Here is a 20,349-nt window from a genome sequence, read left to right as displayed (position 1 = left end):
GGCTGGGGGGTTGGTTGTGTCCCTGGTGGTGTAGGGTACCTGGGCAGTTTCCTGGTGTGTGTATGAGGGGCGGCTTAGCCCTCTCTGCCCCATGGCCTCTGCAGCTGGTGGCCGGAAGGGCCTGGCTGTCCAGGGGCTTTGCAGGGTGGGAATCGGGGAGGTGGTGATTGGCAGCTTGGGCCCCGCATGGCTGGCAGCCAGGTCAGAGGTTATGGGGCTGAGTTGGTGGTACTGGGTGGTAGGGGCGGGGGTGGGCCTCTCGGAGCACTCTGTGGCACAGCGGGTTTGGAGTTTACTGTATACAGCTCTCATCTTTTCCCTCTCCCTCAGGCCAGAAGCAGAACTGAGAGGTTGTCAGTTTTGGGGCTGTGGCTCTGCGGGGTGTGGGTAGTTTACCTGTCCACCTGCAGCTGCGCAGGCCGGTGGCGGAAGGCTCCCACACTCCCTGCCCCAGAGGCCCTTCCTCTCTTGGGAAGAAAGTGTGGGGGGACCAGAGGCCGCCTTACAGGGTCATATTTAAGGCTGGTCACCCTCCGAGAATGGTCGGGGCACAGTGCCCGCCCTGCCCAGAAGACAGGTCTGTTCTGACTTTCGGGAGGTTTTTGCCTAAACCTGTGGGGGGCAGGTGAACACTCAGAGGCTCAAAGAACAAACATAAAGAGAAAAGAATAAGTGGGTCGCTGCCTGGAAGCCGCGGCTGGGTGGCCCCTGGAAGGTGCAACAGAAAAACAGAACAGCTGCGTGGCCAGTTCAGAGGCGGGGGGCAGAGATGGGTGAGGGGCTGGGAGTCCGAAGGAGCACGTGAGTGTCCTGCGGCCGCAGCAAAGACCGCAGGCTGGGGGCTTAAAGCACAGTCCTGAGTCCAGAAAGTCCAAATTCAAGGTGTGAGTGGGGCTGGTTCCTCCTGCCCAGCCTCTCCCCCCAGCTCCTGGGGGGGCTGGCCAACCGTGGTGCCCTTGACTAGTAGACACATCCCCCCAGTCTCTGTTCCCTGTGCCTCCGTGTCTCTCTCTCTGCCTTTTTTTAAAAAATAAATTTATTTATTTACTTATTTTTGGCTGCGTTGGGTCTTCGTTGCTGCACGTGGGCTTTCTCTAGTTGCGGCGAGCGCGGGCTACTCTTGTGTGTGGGCTTCCCATTGCGGTGGCTTCTCTTGTTGCGGAGCACGGGCTCTAGGCATGCAGGCTTCAGTAGTTGTGGTGTGTGGGCTCAGTAGTTGTGGCGCACGGGCTTAGTTGCTCCGCGGCATGTGGGATCTTCCCGGACCAGGGCTGAAACCCGTGTCCCTTGCATTGGCAGGCGGATTCTTAACCACTGCGCCACCAGGGAAGCCCTGTCTCTGCTCTTATGAGGACATTCACTCTCAGATTTTGGATCCATCCTAAATCCAGGGTAATCTAATCTCAAGGCTCTTAATTACATCTTTAAAGACCCTATTTCCAAATAAGGTCACGTGCACAGCTTCTGGGGGTTAGGGCACGGAACAGTCTTTGGGGGCCCCATTTGCCCTCTGCGCCAGCCCTCCTTGGGGGCAGCAGAGCGTCTGGGTGTGAGTCGGGAGACCAGGCTTGGACGGGCTTAATGGCGTGACTTTGACCGATGGTCTCCGCGGGCCTCGGCCTCCCCGTCTGTATCCCCCGAGCGTGAGGGTGCCCCGTCTCCAATCCTCTGCCTGGTGGTGCAGCCGGGCCTAGAGGCCTTGCCTGGCTTGCTTTAGGTTTCCAGGGTTCTCCCCGAGTTCCAGGTGGCTGTGTGGAGTCGGTCAGGATCTGGCCGTTCCTGGTGAGAGCCTGGTAAGGCCTCGAGAGGAGCCCTGGAGGTGGCCTCACTCAGGCCCCACCAGGGCTCTTTGGAACAGCTGGGCAGCCCCTGGGAGCCCCTTCCAGAATCTCCTCAAGGTCCAGCCGTGGCCTGTGTCACACAACAGACCCACTTCCTCCTGTCAGTTTTCTGGACTCTACCTTCTCTGCCAGCCCCCTCTACCCCTGTGTCCTTGAGGGTAGAGACCAAGTCCTCCTGAACCCTCGAGTCGGCCTTGGTGCCTGCAGGGCTTTGTGGTCACGGAGACTCCGTCCTCTCGCCCAGCGGAGCTTGGCTAGTTTGGGGTCATGCGCTGTGACCCACTCCATTCCTCGGGAGGCCTGGGGAGCAGCTGGACTCCTGGCTGCTGCTCTGACCGGGGCCTGAACTCTGCTCTCTAGGGTCACCGTCCCCTGTAATTAGGCCAGAGCTCATATGGGCCTGGGCAGCACTCGCCTGCGCCCGCCCTCAGGCCACAGCACAGAGAGCTGCAACTGTCCCTCTGGCGTGATTAATGGAGGGCTCCAGCTGGGCCCAGCAGCCCCTGGTATTAGGGTTTTGTTTTGGTTTTTTTTTTTGCATTTTCAAGCGTTTCTACCATTTCCTGTAGCAGTCAGCAGGATGGTTCCTCTTCCCGGTGGATAGGGAACAGCCACCACCCGCTACGCTGAGAACAGAGAAGGGAACAGCAGCTCCACCAGGTTGGACTGTCACGCTGACCAGCAGCCTGGCAGCCCAGCCCGGTGCCGTGGAGCTGAGGCCACCGGGTGCACCCGGGGGCTCTGGGGTCCTGCTCTGCACCCAGCCCAGTCGTGTGGGAAAGAGCCAGCAGGGGCGCGGATGGCTGAGAGCAGGCCAGCTTGTTCGCAGAGTCTTTTCGTGGATGGGATGATCCTTGCTCCGTGGTGGGGGGGGTGGGGCTGGGGGAGCGGAACCCTCCTGTTGGGGGAGGGGCTGTGCTCCAACCTGGAGCCAGGGCTTCCGGGGCAGCCCAGAGGGGCGTTGTGGATTAAAGGGCCCTGTAACCTTTGAGCCCTCGGAGCCGCAGCCTGTGGCTTTGGTTTCGAAGTCAGTCCCCTCCCAGGGGCTCCCTCCTGCCCTCCTTCGCTGCCATTTATCAGGGGACCTTTGACCCTTGGAGGCCAGAAAAGTCCTCTGTCCCCTCCTCTCCCCGCAGGCTGGGCCGCACCTAGGCCCTCCTCCTCGGCCTTTCAGGAAGCCTGGTCACCACCACCCCCAGCGTCCCCACCCTGGGTCAGGAAATTCTTCCCCTATCTGGCCCGCATCTCCTCACACGCGGCTTCAGCCCAGCCCCGTTCCGAAGCCCCGTTCCGTCTGTCCTTTTAGTGGAGAGAGCCCACAGCTGGCCTAAGAGGGGGAGGACAGATGGGTCTAAATGTGCTCATGTTCCCATAACTTGAATTTCATCAAGGAAAGAAGGAAGTCCAGTGTCTTAGGGTGACTGTTAAAGTCTGCCCGGGATGACCCCGGTGTCGCCAGAGCCAGGGGGACCGGTAGACGGCCGGAGCGAGAAGAGACCTCAGGTTGAGAAGTGGCTTCCTCGGAGCGTTTGCTGTGGTTTTTCTCTGTGTTGAGAGATTTCCTGAAGCAGAAGTTGCTATGTGGCTGTCCCATGGTGCCTGCCAGGGTCTCCACTGTCAGGTTGCTCCCCAACCCTGAGAGCCGTCACCCCAAGACCCTTCTCTGACGGCAGGGAGGGGAACACGGGTAATGAACCCACCTTAGGTAGGCCGACCAGATAATTCATTGCCCCGATGGGGACCCTGTTGGGAATGAACAGGGCGCCCTGATGGATGACAGTGGAGCAACGGGTGTGTGCTGGGACGTCCCAGGTGGGCTGGACACAAGGGCCCTGCCCCAGGAAGATGGGGGGCGAGGCTCCGAGGCCAGTCGCAGGAAGGGGCTGCTGGCCCAGGCGTTGGCAGCTGTGAAGGTCTGGGGTGACCTGATGGCTGACGCAGGCTGAGAGGGGAGAGGTCCTTCCTGCCAGCCAGCCCGATTCCAGGGCACCCACGTGCCCTCCCCGAGCTGGTGAGTCACTGCGGAAAGTAGCTTCGGCGTCAACGGAGGCTGAGAGACTGAAGAGAAAGGCCACGGCAGCCGAAAAATCTGTTCTCTTGATGCGTGAATTTCCTGCGGCTGCAAAGTGCCACAGACTGGGGAGCTTCAAACATAGCAATGTGGTTGGTCTCTCCCAGGTCTAGAGGCCAGAAGTCGGATGTCAGGTGTGCGCAGCGTTGGTTCCTTCTGGAGACTCCGAGTGAGAGCCTCTTCCAGGCCCCTCTCCCAGTTTCCAGTGACGGCCGAGAATCCTTGGCGTCCCTTGGCTTGTGTATGCGTCCCTGCATCTTCACACGGCCTTCTCCTCTGTGTGTCTTCCTTTCTGTCTCTTACGAGGACATCTGTCATGGAGTTAGGGCCCACCCTAATGGAGGATGATTCACTTCTAGATCCTTGCCTTAATTACATCTGCAAAGACCCTTTTCCCACATCACTTTCACAGGTTCCGGGAGTTAGGACTCAGACCATTTTGGGGGCCACTGTTGGACCGGTGGCCTCTGCAGACGGCATGAGGTTTGGAAGCCCTGTGAAGGAATCGGACAGGACCCATTCTGGGTGGATTACACTATGTAGCTGGGCTGGGGAGGGCTGGTTCTGCCTGTGTCCTTGCTAGCCAGGGCGCTGGGGAGCTTTTTCCAGGGAGAAGTTAACGTAATGAATTTGGGGATTAAGAGAAGGTCTGGAATCCGAGGGCTGGCTGTTGACCACAGCTGCCACTGGGCTCCCTGCCCATTGTGAGGGGTCTTGTTCGTGTCCCGAGTTGAGGGGGCCAGGGATCACCTTTGCGCTCTTTTTGTGCCTGGAAATGTCATGGGCGGGAAGGGCTGCGTGGAGGGTCCCCCTGCGGTGAGTGGCAGCCTGGGAAGGGAGGAGGGGGCCTGTTGCTTTCTCTTGGCCCAACTTGGGAACCCAACTGGCAGGCACGGCAGACCTCCTTCCCACGTCGCTGTTCCAGGGTGGGCCGTGGGCCAGGGCTCCTGAGGGGGAGGCTGTGAGAAGCAGGAAGGCCCCCTGGGGTGCCCGTGTCCTAACAGCCAAAGTAAAAGACAATCCTCAAAATAAATTGCAGGGTGGAGGGGTTGACCTCACATCTTTCACCTGGGCGTTAAGACCCCCCGGGGAACCTCCAGTTCTCAGGGACACTGGGCTCACCCCGCACGGCCCCTCAGGGCCGAGTGAAAGTGGCTCAGCTTGGTGCTGTCGTCCAGAGCGCACAGGCCATCCCTGTGGGACTGTGCAGGGTGCTGAGATGCAGGCCTGCATCTGGTCAGGGCCCGGAGCAGGGGCTGTGTGCCGCCTTCAGCCACGTGTGCAGCTGAGCCCAGGGCGGCCGGTGCCCTTGGCCAGCGCGCCGGGACCCGGAGCCGGAGCGGGAAGCAGGACGGGGCTGGCACTGGACAGGGTTCTTAGGCTGCCGCTGGCCCTGCAGCCCAGCCAGGCCTGCCCAGGGAGGGCAGGGGAGAGGCCCGAGGGGAGGATTCTGAGCTGTGAGTGCCAGGCTGGACCTTGTCTCTTCCTTTGTTTGGGCTTTGGCTGGTTTCTTGTGTTTCTCAGTGGGAAACCCAGGGCCACCCGCTGACAGCGCTGTTTACTGATGTCCCTGTCCAGGCTCTGCTCAGCCACTGTGTCTATTTTAAGCCCTTCCTTTTGGACTATTTTTCTTCCTGAGGACACCCCCTCCCACTTTCCCCATCTGCATCCTCTTCCCTGCCCTGAGCCTGCCGCCCCACACCTGCTCTCACCTGCCCTCTCAGCCCTGCCCCTCCTCCACTGCCCGCCCCCAGGCAGTTCCTGAGACAAGGATTCAGGTGGGAGGTGATCCCAGGTGGTCCCCAGGCATGGGGGTGCTGGGGGACCCTGCACCAAGCCCCCCAGAGTGTTTACCCTCCAGTTACTGCCTAAAGGCTGTGTGCCAGGGAAGCACTGTTAACCCCTTCCTGCCTTCCGGGCCTGGGCACCGGGGGGGGCGCCGGGGGAGGCCCTTGGGCACAAGGGAAGATACTGACCGTGGGTGTGATGGACACGGGTAAGGCACGTGCAGCCTCGGCCACCAGTGGGGTGACCACACATGCACGTGTGCACACCCACCCCCCGGGGTGCACACACAGATGGCAGTTATACCAACAACAGTCATGATTGCTGCCCGGGCACCACCGTGTCAGCGCCTCAGCACCACACATGGGGAAGCAGATGCCCGGAGGTGACTGTGGTTGTGCCGCCCCCTGTTTGAGCCCCTGCATTAGGCCCTGAAAGTAGGAGTCCGATGTGCATCCAGGCTGCAAGACCCCCACGTCCGGCCAGCTCTCGGCTTATCCGAGGCACGCAGGGCCTTTGTCCTGCCCTGCCCTCTGCCTGGGATCGTCCGCCTTGCCCTGCCCTGCCCGGTTTTCCCCAGTGAATTTGTTCTTTCGCCTGGACCAGATCTTGCTTTTGTGGCCTTGGGTTCCTTCCCTCCGGAGGATTGTTATTTCAGGGACTGGCCCGTTGGCCCACCGATTCCTGTTCCATCTTCCCTGCTGCCCTGGAGGGAGCTTGTCCGCCCAGCTGCAGCCCCAGCTCCCTGTCCTCGCGGGAGAGCAGGAACTGGGGGGTTGCCTCCAGCCCACCCCAGGGGTCGCACACGCTCCGGACTTACTCTGTGAGTCTGATGGCCCATGCACTTAGCTTCAGGGTTGACTTTTCCTGTGACCTTTCCCTGCAGCCTCAGGCCAGGGAGCAAGGAGGTGTCCTTCGCCTGGCACCCTGTGTTTCCTGGGTGTCTCACCCTGGCTCCCAGGTGGCCATTGTTTCTCAGGACAGAACCTGCTTTGCTGCCGCCTGGAAGAGACTCACCTTCACCAGGGCCATGCTCCTGGAGCCTGAGCCCAGAATCAGACCCCTGAGCTGGGCAGTGGCCACGTTGCTCCTCCCACTGGAGCTGACCCTGGCTTTGTTTTGACCTTGTTCTCTAACATTTCTTTGCATGACATTTATCCCAGGCTGGAGCAGGGCTTTGTGGCTCAGCCCGTGTCCCCTCCCCAGACTGAGGCCCGCGGTGTGATCCAGGAAGTGTTCCTGGAGCGGGGAGAGGTTTGCGGGCAGGCAGCGTGCCTGTGGTCAGAGCGGGGGCCCTCACAATGGCCTCTTGTGTGCGGCACATTCCTCCTTAAACAGGCCCAGATCCAGGCTGCTCCTGCCTCGACCCCCATGCACACGACGACGGGAGGTTTGCGTCTGGCCAGGCGGCCTGGCCTCTGCAGCAGCCTGGACTGTAGGTGTTTGATGGACCGGGAGAGGCTGGGCCGGAGGCGCAGTTATCCACACCCTCCCCCTCTTCTTAGCAAGGTTTGTTTTTTAAGAGCAGTGCTGATGGTTTTATCCCCTGAGAATATGAAGTGACCCACATTAGCATAGGCACCTTGGGAAAAGGCAGGAAAGTGTAATGAATTAAACGGCCACCTTAATTCCATCCAGAGGCGGCTGTTTTCCTCGAATGTGCGTGCACCCTGCACATGTGTGTGTGCGATGAATCCAGGCCCGTGCATGCAGCTTGGATTCTGCTATTTTTACTTAGTATTCTCAGCGTTTCTCAGCTTCAGAACCGTGATTTTGATGACTTTGCAGGACTCTGGCATATGGGTTCAGAAAACTCTACGTAAACTCGAATAGTTTCCAGCATCTGCTGTTTTAATGCTGATACAAACATCCCGAACATAAATCTTTCTGTACGTCTGATGATTTCCTGGGGGTAAATTCCCAGCAGTGGGCCAAAGGGCATGGCAGTCTTCAGGCTCATGTGCTCGCCGGGAAGGGCTGATTGGGGCCGAGGAGGGCTTTGGGAAGCAAGCAGTGTTCAAGCCCAGCTTTGGGGGTTCTTGACTTCACGAGAGGGAGAACGGGGGCATTCTTATTTGGGAAATGGTGTGAGGATGGGTGGGCCCCCCGTGCCCTGTGGGAGATGTCAGTCCTTTTCCCTCCCAGTGGCAGTTCGGGGACCCTCCCAGTACAGCCTGGTCCCATGTTTGTTTGGTGCCCCTCAGCCATGCCGTTTGTCCTGTCCAGCTTTGGGGCGGGGATGTGGGGGTCTCTTGCCTGCCCTCTGAGGGCATTTAGCATCCTGCAGACAAAAGAGGAAGCAGCACAGCACCACTCCCCACTGCCCTGGTCCAGTGAAAGGCCACTTTTCTGCCCGTCGGTCCCCCATCAGATGCGGTTACGTAGGGGCCTCCAGTCTGCACTCTTGCTGGCTTCCTCGGCCGCACTTGGACCCCCTGGGCTGCCTCTCCGCAGGGAGGGGGGAGAAGAGTAAAGTGGAAAAAAGCACCCACTGCCATGGTGGATTATAGCCATTCTCCACGGAGGAAGTGGAAGGAGTTTCCAGGGTGAGTCTGACCCTGGAAAGGGAGGGGTGGCTGTGCGTGTTGGGGCAGGACCTGGAGCGTGTGTTTAGGACTTCCGTTGGGGGACGGGATGCCGGAGGACCCTGTCCTGCCAGCTTCGTGACAAGCCGTCTCCTAACTCTTCCCAGCTGGGTGCTAATTGTGTCATGACATCCTCTGTATAGAGGCGGCTGCTCCTAGGGCATCCCTCGCACAGCCTGCCTTAAAAAATGATCTTTGGTTTCATCACCAAATATGCCGGTGTAAATCTAGAGCAATGTTATCCTCGTGATGACTTCTCCCACCGTCCGGGGTTTTGTGTGATTCCTGAAAAAGGAGTCAGCTTTTCCTCCTCTGGGTGCCTGATACAGCAGTTCCGGAACTCGGCCACGCTTCCATTGGTCCATCCGTTGGACGTTTCTACTTCTTCTTCTTCTTTTTTTTTCTTTTTTACGTTTTGGCCACACCTCGCGGCTTGCGGAATCTTAGTTCCCTGACCAGGGATTGAACCCGGGCCCACGGCAGTGAAATCGCCGAGTCCTAACCACTGGGCCGCCACGGGAAGTCCTTGGACATTTCTTGAGTGGGGCTGGGTGCAGAGTGGGCGTGACAGCACCAGCGGGAAGGGCCCCAGACAATCTTGTAGCCCAGAGGTTTCATCCCTCCAACGGTCCCTGTGTTAGCTCCCTGTGGCTGATGTAACAAATGACCACAAACAATGTGGCTTAGACAACAGAAATTTACTCCATGGTTCTGGAGGCCAGATGTCCAAAAGCAAGGTGTTGGCAGCGCCAGCTTTCTCCAAAGCTTCTAGGAAAGAATCCTTCCTGGCCTCTTCCAGCTTCTGATGGCTCCAGGCATCTTTGGCTTGCGGCTGCATCACTCCAGTCTCTGCCTCTGTTGTCACATGACCTTCTTCTCCGTGTCTCTCAGATCTCCCTCTTCTTTCTCTTATAAGGACACTTACCGGACTTAGAGCCCACCCTAAATCCAGGATAATCTCATCTTGAATCCTTACCTTGATTACATCTGCAAAGACTTTTTCTAAGTAAGGTCACATTCACAGGTTCTGGGGCTTAGGACTTGGACGTAGCTTTTGGGTTGGGGTGGGGGGGGACACTGTTCAACTCCCTATAGAACCTTAGAGGAAAGTGAAACTTCTCAGGCTCAGATGGGGTTGAGGGCCTGGTGCCTCCCTGCTCTGGGCCCACAGTTACAAACCTGTGATCCGGTCTGGCCTTTACGTTGTGTAGAAGAAGCACCCGAGGCCCAGGAAGGGCTGGAGGGCTGGCTCGTGGTGTAACAGAGGAGAGGACTCTGGCTCTCTTCCCAGGGAGCCCCCCTCCCCCGAAGTCAGTCCTGGCACCCTGGGATGATCGGGATGACACGGGAGGGAGTGGCGTGAACTGCACGGGGCCACCACGGCAGGCTTTGGGAGGAGGCAAGAGTGAGCCTGGCTTTACGGGGGGTACTTGAAATCCTTGGGTGGGGGTAATGCTTGTTTGTGGGGATGGCGTAAGCCATCAAGAACCCCCAACAGCCCTGGGTGTTTGCTGAGCAGTGACCGTCCTGATGGTGGGAACAGCCCTTGTCCTCTCAGAGAGAACTAGACTAATGGGGGTGTTGGTGCTGGCCAGTGAATGCCTGGATAGATAATACAGCCGAGTGCCTAGCATGTGGATAGCATGGGCCCAGGGAGTGGCATGTGCCAGGAAGAAGCACAGAGCAGCCCAAGAGAGGAGAGGGCGGCGGATGGGGCCGGGTTTGTGCGTTCTGTGTAGATTTTGTGTTCCGGGGAGCAGTGATCTGTGTGCCGGCCAGTCTGGTTCCAAGTCATTGCCGAATTGGGCCTCCCGACTGAGGGAGGCCTTTGCTTTGGTGCAGGGTCTTAATTCATGAGTTGCAGTTGGAGGTTCATTCAAATGGGCTCCCCAAGAAGGGGGCTCTCCAAACAGGGGCACAGACCTTGTCGGGACTCCCAGGAAAAGGTCATCTTATTCCCGTGGGGCAAACCTGGGAAAGAGCCCTCACCCACCTAGTTCCTGTTCTCCCAACTTGGCCCCAAGGAGCTGACACCAAGTACTCTGGGACATGCACATGCCTAGGCGGGTGGGGTGTGGACCCCTCCTCGAGGGAGCTCACAGACAGGAGCCACCATCGGGGACAGTTTGGACAGTGCTCTCGGGGGGGGGGGGTAGACCAGATGTCTCGGGAGGCCCTGGGAACCATGAGAGGATAGAGTTCCGGGCACTCAGCCCTGGACTTTCTGGCCAGTTTAGCAGGCACTCGACCTCTCCCTGGGCACTTGAGGCTTCTTTGGATGGGTAGTTTGTACCCTGCGTTTCTTGCTGGACAGCCCCCGGTGAGAGGCAGAGCTGCGCCAGCTGGGGTCCTTGCACAGGCACACCCCTGCCGCACTTGGCCGTGTGCCTTATCAACCCGAGGTCACGGCAGGGCCCACTGGCCGAGTGCAGCCCTTGGATGTGATTTCCTTTGACCGCACAGTGTTTTTAAAGGGGTTGTTTTGCTTTGTTTGTGCCAGCATTTAAAAATCAGGAGATAACATATTAAAAAAAAACACAGATTTTCAGATTCTCTTGAATCAGGAGCTCTGGCCACATTGCACACACATGCCTGCTTGGCCACAGTGAAGCTGGACAGCAGGTGTGTCCCTGAGTCAGTGCGTGGTGAGGCGCCCGCTCCCGAAATCTGCACAGCTCCCTCCCTCGGAGGACATTTCCCATCCCTGCAGGGCCTCTGGGACCGTCGAGCTTTGTGACCCGGGATTTTGTGAAGGAGGTGTGCCCTGGGCTTAGACAGGGTCCCCCAGAGGTGTCACGTTTGGGAAACTGGTAGTTCCGGCAGCCAGGTATCAGGGTCTGGGGTCTCCTTTGCTTCCCTACATCCAGTGCTTCAGAGCACACATGCCCCTGGCCACCCACCCACTCAGCCACCCACTACACCCTGGTCTTCTGAAGGAGGTAATGTCCACAGGGAAGAGACGAGGGCTGTGTTGGAATTTGGAGGAAGGAAGACTGGAGGGAGGGGCTGCTCAGAATGGCCCTGAGAGCTGGTGTTGGGGGCTGGGGACCAGCTGTGGGCTGGGGGGGACCCCTGTAATCCTGGGCTCCTGGGGCTGTGAGGTGAGGTGGGGAGGGGGGTGGGAGAGACACTGTGGGTCGCTGAGGGCGCGCTGTGGCCCCGGCTGGGGAGGAGCTGGTGCATGTTCCTGCCCTGCGGGCCCCTTCCCACTCTGGTCTTTATAACCGGGAGCAGCTGGTTCTCGTTTGCAGCACGGCTGCAGGAACTGTGGGGATAGTGGCTTCTCAGGCAGTGTCCCCACCGCCTTGGAGGGAGCAGATCCTGGCGGAGATGGCGGGTGGACGGGTGGAAATGCTGGGCTGCGGGGTGGGAGTTTGGTGGTCAGTGTGCTGCCTGGGCCCAGGTCCGGCTGGGGCAAGTGGTATAGGATGGAGGCAGAAGCAGCCGGTGTGAGGACTAAGAAAGGCAGCGGTGTGAACTTCGCCCAGGATCTCCATTATTCCACCAGAAAGGAGTAAGAACCCTGGGCCTTGGAGTTAGACACATCTTCCGGCTCTGCTACTCACCCCACGCCACTGGGCACTTTGCTTAAGCACCTGGGCCTCAGTTTTCCCATCTGTATCAGGGGATTATAGCATCGTTTACACCATGGGGTTAGGGTGGGGGGGGTAGATGTGGTTATGCACAGTAAGCTCAATGCCTTGCCTGTGTTAAAAGTTCCAGCGTTGGCTGTCCTTGCTGTTATTGATATGGTGGTGACATTCCCATCGAGATTCTTTTCTTTTTTTCTAGTGAATTTTTGTATTTATTTATTTATTTTTATTTATTTGGCTGCGCCGGGTCTCAGTTGCGGCACGCGGGATCTTTTTAGTTGCGGCATGCATGCGAAATCTGGTTCCCTGACCAGGGATCGAACCCGGGCCCCCTGCATTGGGAGCGCAGAGTCTTAACCCCTGGACCACCAGGGAAGTCCCCCCATCGAGAGTCTGATTGGTTATGGTTGTGGCTGTTATTACTGGGGACATCTCTCCACCGCTGCTGCTGGTGTCTGTGTTGGTCGGAGGTGAGGAGGGAAAGAAATCAAAGGCCCCTCCCTTGAGCCAGAACATCCTTATAGAAAATGTAGCTGGCGGGACCGTGGCCACGGCAGGACAGAGAGGACAGAGAGGACAGAGGGCGTCCTCCAAGCTTCCGCCTTTTCTCTGTCTCCCAGAACACGTGGCTGCTGATGCCTCAGTCCCCTAGGAGAGTGGGGCTGTCCTCTCTTCTTCCTGAGAGGTGAAGGGCGCAAGAGTCTTCCCGGGGGCCCCTTGCTGTAGCATCCCTGCCAGCCGGCCTCTGGTGTTCACTGTTAGCGGGATGTTCCCCGTTAGTGGGATGTTCCCAGGGGTTCCCGAGCTGTCTACTTACCACATTCTCCTCGCTTTCTCTTTCAGCCTTGAAAAGATCTTTTGAGGTCGAGGAGGTCGAGACGCCCAACTCCACCCCAACCCGGAGGGTCCAGACTCCCCTGCTCCGGGCCTCTGTGGCCAGCTCCACGCAGAAGTTCCAGGACCTGGGTGTGAAGAACTCAGAGCCCACGGCCCGCCATGTAGACTCCCTCAGCCAGCGATCCCCCAAGGCTGCCCTGCGGAGGGTTGAGCTCTCGGGCCCCAAGGCCGAGCCTGTGTCTCGGCGCACCGAGATCTCCATCGACATCTCGTCCAAGCAGGTAGAGAACACCGGCACCACCGGGCCGTCCCGGTTCGGGCTCAAGCGGGCCGAGGCACTGGGCCACAAGACGCCAGAGCCCACCCCTCGGAGGACGGAGATCACCATAGTCAAGCCCCAGGAGTCAGCCCACCGGAGGATGGAGACCCCCACCTCCAAGATCCCTGAGGTGCCCTCCATCCCCACCGCCGACGCAGCCCCCAAGAGGGTCGAGATCCAGGTGCCCAAGCCAGCCGAGGGGCCCGCCTCCCCCATCCCACCCCAGACCCTGGAGAATTCGGAACCCACCCCGATGTCTCAGCTGCAGAGCAGGCTGGAGCCCAAGCCCCAGCCGCCAGTGGCCGAGGCCCCACCCAAGAGCCAGGAGGGTGAGTAGCAGGTGCTGGTCATCCGTGCTGCAGTGATTTGGGGGGTGGGGAGCTGGCTCTGCCCTGGAGTCTTGGAGGAAGAAGCTGAATATTGAGGAGGGGGCGCGTATACTTCCGAAGGCTCGGCGGGGGGGACTGGCAGCTCTTTCTGTCCACGGGGGATGGACCGAGATGCAGCAAGTCGGATCTGAGTTAGACTTGGCAAAGAATCTCTGGGTTGTGGAGGGCCCCTGTTAACTGGTCCACAGGGCCGTGGTGTAACCTCTGCTGTGAGCCCAGGACTTGGGGGCAGGACCCGGGGCAGGCTCGTGTCGGGGCTGGATGGGTTTGAGACCCTAGGATAGGCTGTCACATTCTTGGTGGCTGGTGGTCACTGGGCCGTGGGGAGGCAGGCTCCTGCTCAGGAGGGGATTATGACTGCCCTGCTGGTACCCCCGGGGCAGGGGGTGAGGAGGGGTTTTCTGCACAGGAGGGTCTTCCTCTTCTTCCTTCCCAGGTAGGGAGGGTTGTGGCCAGATGCAAAGGGAGCATGAGAACGCCTCATCTCTGCATGCTAATATTTTCAGGGCTGCCTGGAGGGGGTCCCAGGCCAGGGAGCCCCGTGATTCCTATTCACAGCTCCGTTCGGGGGTGTTCTGCTTGGCTACCATCCTCGGAGGGTCCAGACCCGGACTTGTGCTCACGGGGAGCTCACAGGGGAGGTGGTGCCGGTCCCGTGGGACACTGTTACTGCCCCCGCAGGGAGGGTCTTGGCCCCATGGGCTGTGTTAAGGTGCCAGCTGGGTTGTAAGCCCAGTGAAAGCTGGGTCCAGTTCTGATCCCGGGACTCGGAGCTCAGTAAATGTTCAGTAAGTGTCCTTTGTGTTGAACAGGCAGAACATTCTGGGATTTTGATATACCTTTTAAAAATTATTTTTAATGGTGGTAAAATACACATAACAACACTGACTGGTGTAGCCGTTTTTAAGTGTACAAGGCATGGGCATTAAAAACATTATGTTGCTGTGCAGCTGTCACCGTGCTCCATCTCCACAACTTTTTCATCTTCACCACCTGGAACTCTGTCCCCATAACGTACTAACTCCCCCTCCCCCCGCATCCCCTGGCACCCACCATCCTACTTTTTGTCTCTACACATTTAACTACCCTGGGTACCTCATGTAGGTGGAATCCTAAATATTTGTCCTTGTGTGTCTGGTTTGTTTCTCTTTGCACATCTTCAGGGTTCATCCATGTTGTGGCAGGTGTCAGAATTTCCTTCCTTTCTAAGGCTCAGTAATATTCCATTATGTGTAGACCACACTTTGCTTATCCATCCATTGTCGATGGGTACCTGGGGTCCTCCTGCTGCTTGGCTCTTGTTAGTGAAGCTGCTGTGAACGTGGGTGTGCAAGTATCTCGACTCCTTGCTTTGAATTCTTTCAGGTTTTCCTTTTTGAATGAGAGTTTTCCTGTGGTCCGTGGACTTGGGGGCTTGTGATGGGGTGGGGTAGGGGTGTTGGTGGAGCAGCTGCATTCTGCCCAAGTGCACATCTGACCGAGCAGGTCTGGTGGGCCGAGGGGCTGACTGAATTTCCTCTGACGCTGAGCCACGCTGTGGGCAGCAGGGGCCAAGAGGTCCCTTCCAGCCCTGGTGTGTGAATCTGCATCTCCCCAGACGTGACCCTGCAGAGCCACGCCACCCTCCAGGTGCGCTGGTGCCAATGTCAGGACACATGGCTGGTGTTTGGGGAGCGGCAAGGAGGCTGTTTCCTCACGATCTTCTGCTGGTCCAGGGCCTTTGCTGCCGGATACGCGGCCCCGTCACAGGGGTGAGGTGTTCGCGCTCAGCTGAGTCAAACAGCATGTGGCTGGGGAGACGGTCGTCGCCGTCCAGATCTTGATGACAGTTGGCACTGCATGCCCGAGGAGGTGGTCCTGCTCTGGGGGACAGGCAGGGGGTGTCTGCTCAGGGTGACACCGGCCTGGGTTGTCAGGGCGGGCAGGGCGGGGCGCAGCCTCGGGCACGTCTAAGAACATCTTCCTCCAGCGGCAGCCGCTGGTCAGGTCGGACTGTGGGGACTGGTCAGGTCAGCTCTGCCTCGGGAGCGGGATGTGAACAGCGGCCGTGGAACCAAGTGGGCGGGGCTGTGGGAGAGCCCCCCGGGAGCCCGGGCCTCAGCAGCTGAGTTTTGGAGAGGGTGGGATTTAACCAGGGAGAGACGGGGGAGGGAAGAGCATTCCCAGCTGAGGCCGCAGTCCAGAGGTGTTGGGGAGCCTGGTTTTGGGCCTGTGCGGTTTTTCCAGGGAAAAGCATTTCAGTGTCTGAGCTGGGCGCCAGCACCGTGGACCCGCAGCCCCTCTGTGCAGATGGAAGTCCAGCTCTTCGTGGAGAGGTCCACGGGCCGGGGGGGAGGGGTGTGCTGCCTTCCCGCCCCTGGAGCACGAACTGGGGGTCGGCGTATGTGGCAGTCATGGGTGTGCACATGTGTGAACTCACAGGTGTGCTGAGCCCGCCTCCTGTATGTCCTATTGGCTGGATGGGGAGGGGGCTCTCTGAGACCAGGGCCCACAGGTTGAGAACATTTGGGTGCATTTGAACCAGGCGGGGGCGTTGGACAGATACTGCAAAGAGGAAGGATTCTCAGGTTTGGAGGAGGTGGGGGCTTGGATGACTCTGGGAGGATTCTCTTCATTTAAAACAGAAGTCACTGTGGGGTGAGCCTGGAAGTAATGCGGGGTGAGAAGTAGGCTGGGGGGGAGGAAGTAAGGCTCTCTGTGGGCTCGGAAATTTGGCCTTCACCTGCTCGCTTGCACGTCCAGTCCTGAGGTCCTGGGCAAGTCCAGGTGGAGGCCAGGGTCTTCCCGATGGAGGGGTGTTCCCTGCATCTATTGCAGTGGCTTCTGCAGAGCCCCGGGTCTTAGCTCCCCCCCACCAGCCCCTGTTCTGAGGCTCCATCCGCTTCTCCCTCCCTCCCCCTCCTCTGGTTTCGGCCTATCCAGCCCCTCCAGGCACAGATCCGGTTGTCCCTCGGCCTCATTTCCTGTCCATCTTTCCTGCAGACCTGGCACTCCCATCCCCTTCCGCCCTTCCATGGCAGGGCTGGGTTGGGAGCTCCCAGGAGCCCCCCAGCCTGCAGGGCCTGCTCTGACTGCCCTCCATGGGCTCACTATCCCTTACCCCTGAGGGCCAGCTGGCGCTGCGGGGTCAAAGGATCAGGGAGGTAGGGAGCTCTGTGCCCTCTGATCAGACTCAGCCCTTTGCCTCTACCCCCAGGAAGCCCTCCAGACTGTGACCGTGGGCACAGGACAGGGTGTCCTGGGACCTCAGCTAAGTTGTTCCTAGATTGACCTCCCTAAAGCACAGCACTGATGAAATCCATGCCCACTATGAGCTTTCACTGCTCACCCGCCCGGGCCCCCGCCCTCCACAGTGGATTCACCCTCTTGTCCGGCTTATACCTCCCTGCTCCGCAGCCCCTCCTGCTCTGGTCCTTTCGTGGTCTGCCACTGGCCACCTTTCCTCACAGCGGTTCTGCACTGATCTCCTGATCCCCAGCCCCGCTCCTCTTCACATCACTGCTTTTCAAACTCCTATGCATCCTTCAAAGTCCTGCTCAAATGGCACCTCTCCCACTAACTGGAAGTAGCCTCACTTCCTCTGATTCCCGTGCCTTTTTGCATCTTTCTCATGTATAATATCGTGTGTTTGTCTTGGAATGTAAATTATTTGTGTATGAACCTTCTTTCTTCTGCTAGATTTTTTTTTTAATGCAAAAACAGTTTTTCACAGTACTGTTTCTTTAAAATTTGGAAAATATAGACATTAGAAAGAAACTATAATTCACCTGTAAGCCAGCGATACCCACTCTTAACGTTTGCTATGTCTTCTTCAGAATTCCTTCCATGCCCTGAACTGGATTCTAGGTTACTTGAGGCTGGGGCTGTTGTCTTTTTTTTTCTTTTTGAAAGACTCTCATGAGATACCGAGTGACTTGGACATAACAGGTGCTCAATAAAACAATGTTGGAGGAGTGACATGGGGATGGCTTTGTGGTGGCTCTTGTAGGCAGATGCAGGGGCTGCAGGGACCCCATGGGACTCTCCAAGGATCAAGCAGATTTCTGGTCAACCAAGACCCCACAGGTTTGATCCACTCACTCTGGCGTGCTGGGTTCTTGGTTTCCGAGGCCCCTGGACCTGGCAGCCTCCAGCCCTGCTCCTCTCTCAGGCTCTTGCTTCCCCTTCCAGGTCCCCCTGCCCCCACCTGGGTGGCTCTGGGTGGGGCTGGGCTGCAGGACCCAGAACCGTGTCTGTGTGGCAGGCTCATCGCTCTCCCTCCCCCCGGGAGCCACATCCCCTGGTTCCACCGGCCAAGTTTCCCCGAGGCTGCCTTATAAGGCGGGCGCTGGCCGCTCACTCGTGGGTCTGGTTCTTTGCCATCTCTGGATGCTCACTGGAGGCTGTGGGGGAGGCTGGGGTGACCGGGCCATGTGGTGAGTGGGGTGTCCCCGGACTGGCGCCCAGCTGAGTTCTTGGGTGTGTCCTGGCTCCACCCCACTGGCCGACTGGTTCTGAGCCATCACTTCGCGGCCCCCCCAACCTGCCCCCCACTCCCCAGCCTCAGTTTCTTGATCTGTCAAACGAGGGAGGCGTTGGGCTTGCTGGCCCGAGGCAACAATGGTGGTAGGGGGTCTGAGCTGTCCAGGTACAGCTGCACCTACCCAGCCCCCGATAACCAAGACAGGTATCCAGTTCACGGTGGTGCCAGGAGCCCCTGGTGATGTGGGCGTGACATTGGGGTGGGGCAGACACAGCGAATGTCTTCCCCCGGTTTCCCTACGGCTAAAAACATCTAGAAATATCTTTGGTCGTGGGTAGAGCCTTGAGGAAGGTGGACGTCAGGCCCCCTACGCCTCTGGTGGTGAGCGTGGCTTTTTGGCAGACGAGGTGAGCCTGCCGTCTTCCCGGTGTACCTGGGTGCCGGCTGCACCAGGCCTGTGTTAGGGGCTGGGGCAGAACAGGGAAGATGTCACTTCCACGGGGAATCATGGGAGGCTACAAGCACAGGGACATGGGGACAGAGGAGGCTGGGCAGAGAAGGCTTTGGGGAACGTGAGATCTGAGCTGAGTCTGAAGGGTGGGAAGGGGTCAGCCAGTGAAGTGGGGGGACCGTGACGTGCCCCAGAAGTGTGTGTGGGGATCAGAGAGCGTGAAGAGGGGGGAGAAGGGGACCGCCATCTGCTTAGGGAGGAAGGGCCAGCTCTGCAAAGGCTCCCTAGACACCCCCCGTGTTCGCAGGACAACTCACTAACCAGGGTCCGCACTGGGCCTGTCCCTGGACTGTGAACTCCCCAGTGCCGGGGTCTGCACCTTGTCCACCCTTTCATCCCAGCACCTGGCATATGGTAGGAGCTTCATACATGTTGAGGGTCTCGTTTGTGTCTGGCAAAGCAGAGCCGTGAACTTGAATCTCTCTGTGCCTTTGGGCCCTTAGCCCGGAGCGTTTTCTTCTGTGTGGGGCTGCGTGTTTCTATTCTGGTGGGAAAAAGGCTGTACCTCCTGCAGGGATGCTCCCACCTGGCTGCCTTGCCCGACAGACCCCTCTGCTCTGGGCTCCTCCCCGTTCCGTCGTGGCCCCAGAGGGCATCCAGGCACCCCCTCACCTTTGGGGACTGGGTCCCTTTCTCCTTCCGCCTTTTAAGAACAGACGCTCTCCTCTGAGTTGACCCTGAAGCCCGTGCACACCTCGTTCTGAAGCAGGAAGTCCCCATGCATGGGGGGACAGGAGGATGTGGTGGAGGGGTGGCCAGGCCCAGGTGTGTCTCCTTCAAGGTGGGGCAGAGTAGGGGGCAGGGAGGACAGAGCGTGGCTCCAGGGCCCGGGAGAAAACACTCACCTCCCCCGCTGGCCCTCCAGCTGTCTGCCAAGCCCAGCCCAGTGGTGAGGAGGGAGGAATGCGGGCCCATCCAGGGAATGCAGCCGAGCAGCTGCGGAATGCCTTACATAGAGCTGGGCACAGCTGCGGGAGCGGGCCGGGCAGGGAGGCTGGCGCTGCAGGCGGGTCCCCGCGCTGCCTCCCTGCAGTTTGGGGGCTGCAGCCCTGACCAGGGACAGAGCCCAGGCCCCAGACACGTGGTGCTGGGTGAGGCCTCCTGGGTGCCTGACCTGGGAAGCCGAGCAGCTGCCAGGAGAGGGGCTGTGTCTGCAGCCGCAGCCTCTCCGCCCAGGACAGCTGCTGGCAGCCAGGGTCGGCACAATGGGACTGCTGTCCGGGGGACACGCCTGCGCGGACAGCCACGCTCTGTGGACAGAGGGCACATTCAGCACCGGAGGAGCGGCTCGGACCCCCGCCTGGTGCCCCGAAGTGTGGGCGGCCCTGCCCAGACCCTGGGTTCCAGCAGGCAGCCTGAAGGATGATGCCACGTGGTTCCCACTGGCCTGACGTGGCTAAATGTGGACCTGGGGCCGCATGTCTGAGAGCTGTGGGCGGTGAGGAGGGGACCCTTCTCGGGTCCAGGCATGACTTCCTTTCCACGTTTTATCCACTTTGGCTTTCCCTGACCTGGGCCTTTCTGTGGGTGTCACAGACGCCCCCACCCTGGAATCCCAGGGGCTCCCACAGTTACCAGTTGTAGCGAATGAGCAAAGGCAGCTCGTGGCCAGGACTGAGCGTCCAGTTCTCTGAGCAGGGAGGCCTCCTGTCCCCTTCCCCTTCCCCATGCTGTCACCGGGCACACCGCTGTGGAACCCCAGGGCTCTAGGGAACCTGGTTTGGAAATCCCTGGTCTGTCCAATGCAGTTCGGAGACCCCAGCGCTGGTCCCAGCAAGGAATTGGGAAGTGGAAGTGGCCTTGGAGGTCACCTCTTCCATCTCCCTCCTTCTAAAATATAACACACAGAGAGTACAGCTTAGAAGCACAGAATGTTCCAGCAGGAAGCCACTCGGGAGGCCTTGCCCACTTGTTCGTGGGGGAAATGGCCCTCAGACTGCCCTGGCCTGATGACCT

General features: G+C 59.0%; 1 protein-coding gene across 5 annotated transcripts in view; it reads left to right on the top strand.

The window, feature by feature from the left end:
* SEPTIN9 (septin 9) overlaps positions 1-20,349 on the top strand; it is a 165,974-nt gene that overhangs the window by 73,517 nt on the left and 72,108 nt on the right. For all 5 annotated transcript variants that reach the window (XM_030762117.2, XM_089901627.1, XM_089901629.1 and 2 more), the window contains one exon: positions 12,719-13,360. In XM_030762117.2, coding sequence (XP_030617977.1) covers positions 12,719-13,360 — 642 coding nt within the window. The remainder of the gene's footprint in view (positions 1-12,718; positions 13,361-20,349) is intronic.

This window comes from Delphinapterus leucas, chromosome 19 (assembly GCF_059928025.1).
Source record: "Delphinapterus leucas isolate spDelLeu-1000000601 "Yukka" chromosome 19, BTC_Dleu_Yukka2, whole genome shotgun sequence".
Taxonomy (NCBI): Eukaryota; Metazoa; Chordata; class Mammalia; order Artiodactyla; family Monodontidae; genus Delphinapterus; species Delphinapterus leucas.
This window is presented reverse-complemented; position numbering and strand designations above follow the sequence as displayed.